This window comes from Medicago truncatula, chromosome 2, assembly GCF_003473485.1.
Source record: "Medicago truncatula cultivar Jemalong A17 chromosome 2, MtrunA17r5.0-ANR, whole genome shotgun sequence".
Taxonomy (NCBI): domain Eukaryota; kingdom Viridiplantae; phylum Streptophyta; class Magnoliopsida; order Fabales; family Fabaceae; genus Medicago; species Medicago truncatula.
The window spans coordinates 34,950,605-34,957,911 of NC_053043.1; the positions used below are offsets into that span (position 1 = coordinate 34,950,605).

At 33.9% G+C, this 7,307-nt stretch overlaps 2 protein-coding genes across 4 annotated transcripts; one reads left to right on the forward strand and one right to left on the reverse strand.

Annotated features, from left to right (window-relative positions):
* Positions 1–260: 260 nt before the first annotated feature.
* On the forward strand, positions 261–780 carry LOC11406193 (cysteine-rich and transmembrane domain-containing protein WIH2). The gene has a single exon (XM_003596150.4). It carries the CDS (start codon positions 356–358, stop codon positions 584–586), a length of 231 nt encoding a protein of 76 aa, XP_003596198.1. The 5' UTR covers positions 261–355; the 3' UTR covers positions 587–780.
* A 621-nt stretch (positions 781–1,401) lies between these two features.
* Positions 1,402–6,282, reverse strand: LOC11405676 (eukaryotic translation initiation factor 2 subunit 3). 3 transcript variants are annotated; one of them, XM_024776263.2, is made up of 9 exons: positions 6,044–6,282; positions 5,462–5,575; positions 5,260–5,321; positions 4,501–4,613; positions 4,312–4,414; positions 3,585–3,812; positions 3,275–3,493; positions 2,250–2,510; positions 1,402–2,009 (listed from the first exon to the last, which is right to left on the reverse strand). In XM_024776263.2, exons 2-9 carry the CDS (start codon positions 5,565–5,567, stop codon positions 1,701–1,703), a joined length of 1,401 nt encoding a protein of 466 aa, XP_024632031.1. In that variant the 5' UTR covers positions 5,568–5,575; positions 6,044–6,282; the 3' UTR covers positions 1,402–1,700. The 3 variants fall into 3 exon arrangements, with proteins under 3 accessions (XP_024632031.1, XP_024632032.1, XP_024632030.1); XM_024776264.2 differs by having other exon boundaries at positions 5,462–5,578; XM_024776262.2 differs by having other exon boundaries at positions 5,462–5,572; positions 6,044–6,281.
* Between the last annotated feature and the right edge of the window lie 1,025 nt (positions 6,283–7,307).

Genomic DNA, 7,307 nt, shown 5'->3' on the forward strand with positions numbered 1-7,307 from the left:
AATATGACTACGAGTTGAAGAAACAATATAGTCTAGAAAGACATGAATGTTTGGAAGCATACTACGCGTGCAAAACTAAAAATTCCATTGTAAGAAAACAAACAAACAAATGTGTCATAAAACAAAGCACATACCGTATCAAGCATTAATGTAAACGCCGTCCTATACTTTGCTTTCTTACCTGTAACGCGTTTATCCAACACGTCAAATAGAATTTTTCCATTTGCATTAAGGAACCATATAGTATATATACACATTTTTGCTTCCATATTTTTCAATCACATAACTACAATTCCATAATCTTCTTTCTTTTCCTTCAAAAACTCTTTGATAATTTTAACTTCATAACATCACTATGAGTCACTTTAACAATCAGCAACAAACCCCAGTATCATATCCACCACAGGCTTATTCTTCAGCTCCATATGTAACTGCCCCACCACCTATGGGTTATCCTTCCAAGGATGGCTCTCAAGGGTACCCTCAACAAAAGATTTCAGACCAAACTACTAGCAGGGGTGATGGTTTCTGGAAGGGATGTTGTGCTGCTATATGTTGCTGCTGTGCCCTTGATATATGCTTTTAAGTTATGATTGGATTATTTTATACCATAGATTATTGTTACCACAGTTTTTTTATCCCAGTTGTTTCCTATTGTATTCTTTGTAGTTTGTAGATGAATCAGGATCTCTTTGGACATTATGTATTTATTTTTTCTATTTGATGGATGTTATTTGTTTCCCTTGTATACGTTATGATACATACATATATTTGGTCATAGTAATATAATTTTTTTTATCAATAATTATTTTCTATCACAACATGTCAAATGGTGGTGATTTTCTGACTTGTGAGTATCTAAAAACTAACTAAAATATTTACCAAATCAGAACTGCACAGATTCAACGAAATGAAGATTTTACGCAAAAAGAACAATCTTATGATATCTTATTACTTGCAAAAAAAAAAAAGAATTAATACAATCTTATGATATGCTGGCAAATATAACCAACCAGAGTACTAATTAGGAGAGCCCCTTCAGTCACCAGTCACCACCGCCTCAAAGCTGAGAAGGGCTTTACATGTTTTCACACATCTAACATCAAATTTGCTTTACAAAAAAAGATTTGTAATTCTAAATTCGTTTGGGTGGCCTGAATAGAGAGATTCATATAACCATATATTCATGGTATACATGGTAACTTAAGGTGTTTTTCACTTTCAATGTCTTCCCTACTGAAACCGTGTCTAGTAAACGTACCAAAAATTATACCTCTAGTGGTTCACACAGCCTTGTGAACGTGAACACATTCTATTACTACAACAGCAAAGGAATGGCCAGACAAAGTGAACCAGTCTTGAAATTTTGAACAATTGCTTGGTAACTTCGTGTACGGTATGTATTATGAAATGCCTTGCTGTATAGCAAGATTGCTGGACCAATTATTGCTAAGGTGACCAATGAATGAAAACAAGTGATGGCTGAGTCGTTTGCTAGTATTCTAAACTCAATCAGCATAAAATACAATTTCAACAATAGGTAACCAACAACAATGTGTGAAAACAAAAAAATTGACAATCTTCTACATCTCACAAAAATGGTTCCCAACAGTTTTTTCCCTTCCGACATACCTACTAAATTAATCTCAGGTTTTTATAAAAGCTATTTCTTGTAGTCTTTCTCTTGATCTGTCTTTCCTTCAACTCAGAAGGGGGGCAGGAGGGACATCAAGGGTGATACCAGCTTGGATTTGGCCCCAACCAATGAGACGCCAATGCTTCTCAACGCGTCTACTAAGAGCAATCTTCTCACCCTTGCTGGTGCACACAGGGGAAGTAAGTTGCAACTTTGCCAAGTCATTCTTCACAGCGGTAACTTTGGCACCTGTTGACATTGATCCTATGTTCAACATTAGAATTTCTGATTTCGTCAGCTTTGAGACCTTTCCTTGTCTCTCAGAACCTTTAGTCCGGACACCAAGAAGCCGTCGAAGCAAGAAAAAGTTTACCTGCAAAACCATGTGCATAGTTCATTTATAAAAAATTAAAAAATAGTGTTTCCTTTCCAGCACAATAGGGGGGAACTAAGTGCCACAACAGAAAAAATATCAACACTCTTGACACTGAATTAGTACCAAGTGTAAATTATCTAAAGACTTCAGAGAAATGGACATGTTGATCTTTGTCCTGATTTGTCTTATGAACTGATAAACCAAGCGAGAGACAAGTAGGTGTGACTAGTCACTTACCTCAAGTTCCACAAAAACATCAGGCAGTGATCCAACCTCTCCAAGAACTTGCCCTACCAACCTGTCAGCACGTGTCAAAGTGGGATCCATTGTTGTTCCAACACCAATTAGGCCTCCAGGAACTGCAAATTGAAGCTCATTTTGTTCAGCAAATAGTGAAACAATTCTGGAGTAGATTGGTGTGCATCGGATATTTCCACTCTCGTCTTTAACAACTATTCCAGGTCGAACTTCGATGAATTGGTTGACCTTTAAAACACCCTGCAAATAACAAATTGTAAGATGTGCTTAAAAAGAATGTTATATGTATAATCACAAACATGGCTCAAGATCAACGGGCACATGGTCTCGGCTAATTGGAAATTGATCATAACATATTCAATTGATTTCGGCAAAAAAACATCAAAGTCCAGTCCCATTTTCTTGTTTGGAAATAGAATGACAAATGGAGTCTTCTATCACATTATTCTAAAAATTATGTATGAGGTTTTCTGGAAGATAGAAAGATGTAAAAAATTACAAGGCATTTTTTCTCACTTATTGAGCATCCATGTATCATATTGCATGTTCTTGACCTTATTTTCACAACACTGGAAAGTCTGGAATAAATGTTATAAATCAAGGCATTGTAAAGGCAAAAATCTTTCCAAACAGTAATTGAACTGAAAATGCTAAGAGCCTGTTTAGTTTGAGAAAATATATATTTTCATTTCCACTTTTCATTTTAATTGCAAAAACTTCCATAAAATATATATTTTCATTTCCACTTTTAATTTTAATTGCAAAAGCTTCCCCTTGTTTTCACTCTGTTGTCTTTTTTCAAATATTTTCACAGAAAACAAGGTTCAAAGTGAAAACTACTGAAAACAAGATACAAAGTGAAAACAAAGGGGCAGTCTTACAATTAAAAATGATAACAGCATTTGGAAAATAGTTCAATTAAACCATACACAACCTAACATCTGCAAGTAAGGTCAGTGCAAATTAGGCCTGTTTTTTGGAATATTGACCAAAGAAAGACTTACCCTCAGAATACTTCCACCAGCTACACCTCCTTTTATTTCATCAACCTCATAACCAGGTTTATTGACATCAAATGACCGAATTACTATCATATTAGGTGGAGAAATGAAGTTCCGTTCAGGAATTGGGATCTTTTTCACGATGTACTCACACACAACATCAATATTATACTTCAATTGTGCTGAAATAGGTACTACTGGTGCACTATCAGCAACAGTTCCCTGGGAAAACACCAAATAAAGGGGAGAGTATCATTTATGTTGTTCAAAAGAGATTCACTTGTATAATTATACCTATTCATAGAAAACTTACTTGTATAAACTTCTGAATTGCTTCATGCTGGTTGATAGCCACATTTTCTTGAATCAAGTCTACCTTGTTCTGAAGGATTATTATGTGTTGTAGACGCATAATTTCCACAGCAGCTAAATGCTCAGACGTTTGTGGTTGAGGGCAACTTTCATTAGCTGCAATGAGTAGCAAAGCTCCATCCATGATTGCGGCACCATTAAGCATAGTAGCCATGAGAATATCGTGTCCCTACAGAAATTGGAACAATAAAACAATTATCACAGATGGAAAAAAAAAGATAGCTAAAGATGTGTTCAATAATATAGCATAGATTAGAGACCTATAACCACCTAATTTACGTAAAGGATACCCATATGGAAAGAAAAAAAACCACAACATATGTAAAAGAGCAAGGCAAAAAATGTTACAAATTTATAGGTGCTCCTATAGCACCATAATTCTCTTAACTCCGTACCATTGAATGCAAACCACTTTAATTGCATTAAGAGATGAACTTCAGTGAGAGACAGTGTTGGCTTACATAGGTGGCCTTGGGGGCATACATTTAATTTAATATGCAATACAATACACATATATTTCAGGGATTAAAGAAAGGGATAATTCGATAAGGAGAGCAAACAATTACAAGGGAAAACAACAGTAAAATAAAACCAAATGTGCAGAAATATGAAAGTATATCCCCCTACATCATATCCAGAATCAACAAAATGATGGTTCAGGACCTTACCGGGCAATCAACAAAAGAAACATGTCTCAGCAATTTCATCTTGGAATTTTCAAACCCAGGTACATCACACATAGGACTATCTTCCTTTCCACTTCCATAGGCCCTACAGGAAGGAAGAAAAAAAATTGATCACATCACCAAAAGATGAATGATCTAATACTAAAATGACAAATCTAAAATAATACCCACTTGTAGGACATAGGCCTTGGACACCGTTCATCTTCACACTTGTATATTTTTGCATTCGCATAGCCAAGCTTAATTGTAATGTTACGTTCCAACTCATTTTTAAATCGAACAGTCTGTAAAACATTCATGGGAAAACAGAGGTCAACAGTTTAACTATACATTATTGAAGCTCAAGGAAAATGTACTAAAATAAATATATCATGGTTATCTATAATCCTTAATCAAAACTGCAAATGCAAAAAAAAAGTAGAAAATTCAATTGATCTGAATATTATCAAACAACTATCTAACCACTAGGAGAAAATACCCAATTTTTGGAGAGAGGGTTTTCCATAAACCAGATATAGTTACACAAATGAAGCTAACTACACAAAGTTTCTATGACACACTAAAAACCATGTACTGAAACAAGGCACAAGCATACGTCATGATTCTATCACAGCTAAGATTTCACAAATTTCATGTACCCACTTAGAAATTCGATTGAGAAAAATATAAATTGCTGGAGATGCTAACACTACTTGGATTTCGAAAAATTATAAATTGTAGGCGATGAGTTGTGACAATGACTAAATGCTATATACTTTCTTTCTGTTTGAAAGAATTCACCTTGGTGTAAACAGATCCATCATTTAGAATATTTCCACATACCATATACCATAAATTACACATTTACAAATTATAATGTACAGTTAAACACCACCATCCTTAGCCAAACACCCCAAAAAAAGTAGAGAATGACTTGATACAAGGACATACCTGAACACCTGATATTGCTTTCACAACCGTTGACTTTCCATGTGCCACATGACCTATGGTGCCTGCCAAGATAAATTTCATTACCGATAAGCATCAACAGTCATCAACGAAAAGGCACACATTTTTTGTTGAATTTCCAAATTCTAATGTGATTGCAGCAAATTTGAACATGTGCCTGTTAAAATATTGAAATATACATTACCAATATTGATCGTAGCCTGGCGAGATATGACTTCAGGAGATAGCGGATGCAATTTGTTGACATCCAACGTACTCAGGTCTTGTTCCATCAACCCTCTCCGAGCCATTTTGACTGCTTCTTCCAATAAGAAATTAATTGAGTGAAAAAACTGATTCATGGCACAATATTTGATATTAAATTACAAGACAAGATAACCGTATTAAGACCCCACATTTTTGTTGTAAAAATCTGTATATAAATATGACCCAAAACCTATTTCTCTAAAGTTTTATTGTATGATTGCAAATTTCTATATAATTTTAAAAATAATAATAATAAAACCATTAAGATTATTCTTAAGCACCTTGAGATTTCAGAGATTTATAGATTGATTCCTAAAATTTCAATTTAGGAGTAAAACCCTACAACTATAGTAAGTCTGTGAAACGGATAATGTAATTTTTTATTCAAAATATTGCATTAAATCATAAGGAGCTTGTAAAACACAAATCAATAGCATTAACATATCAAAATTGAACACCATTAGATAAATTTCACAAAAAAAATAGATAAATTTGAGAAGAAAAAAAAATTAAGGATTACCAAATAGTGGGATTTGAGAGTGGATGAGTAAAGCAGCTACAGTGAATGAAATTTGCTGTAAATAGCAAAGAAAGAGAGCTGTAGTGTTAAAGATTGCAGAAAAATCAAGAATCTCTTCGAAATCGGTTATATGAGTCGAGAAATCGTAGAAGATTCTTGGTGTATGTGGTTTTGGGGGTGGCTAGGTTTTTTCTTGAATTCAGAAACAGATGAAGAAGGAGAGATGGGTTTGTGGGTATTTCGTTTTATGGGTTTCGGGTTGGTTGTTTATGGGCCAAGCATGTATTATGGAGTCCAATAAGCACCCTAGCATAGAACCCATCATAAATACCTTGTTCAATAATCGAGTATTTTTTCCGAATAATTACAAAGACTAATCTCTTAGACGAGTAAGGTGAAAAAATTGTCACTAAAGAGATTTCATATGGTTGTACTTTCAAGGCTGAAATTGGGTTCATGTCCTCCATTTAAGTTAGAATAGATCTTTTATCATCTCATCTAAATGATATTGAATTAACGATATTCATTCATTCAAATTGAGAGTACATCAGATACAATAACATTTTCAACATTGCTAAAAATATAAAGGGTGAATCCACGAACAAACTCACAGCATCCAAGTTAATAGTATACAACGGCAAAATGCTTACGATTAGTATGATAAATTTTGAGTCACTAAAATATACATGATTCTGAATCTGCAACGTCGACGCCTAAATCATTGGTTGAATCTGTAATTGACTGAAGTTGATCTTTCAATAGGAACCAAACGAACACCGCGACAAGACGCGAAATCAAACGCCGCACTCAGACAACGAAATCACATAAAAACACAAAATGAAAAACTTGATATGTGTGAAAATCACTTATTTAAATTGAAAGAAAGGAGAAAAGATGCACGGGGTGATTCCAGGTAAAAAAAAAAAAGACCTAAAACCACTCATCCTCGATGAATGAATGAGAAAAAAATTAGAGAGAATGTGGAGTTTCTCTCACTAAAAAACTAAGGCAGACTAATTTAAAATGTCTAAATGATATTGATTTTTTTTTGGGTTAAAAATGTTTTTGGTCCTATAAATATGTCAACTTTTCGTTTTAGTCCCTCTAAAATTTTCCTTCAACTTTTAGTCCCTATAAAATTTTCAATCACTACTTTTGGTCCCTATTTTTAAGTAAATTTTTGTATTTTTTAATGAAATGTATGGAATATTGTAAAAATCACTCTAAAAAAAATTAGAATTTTTTAACAAAACATGAATTAAAT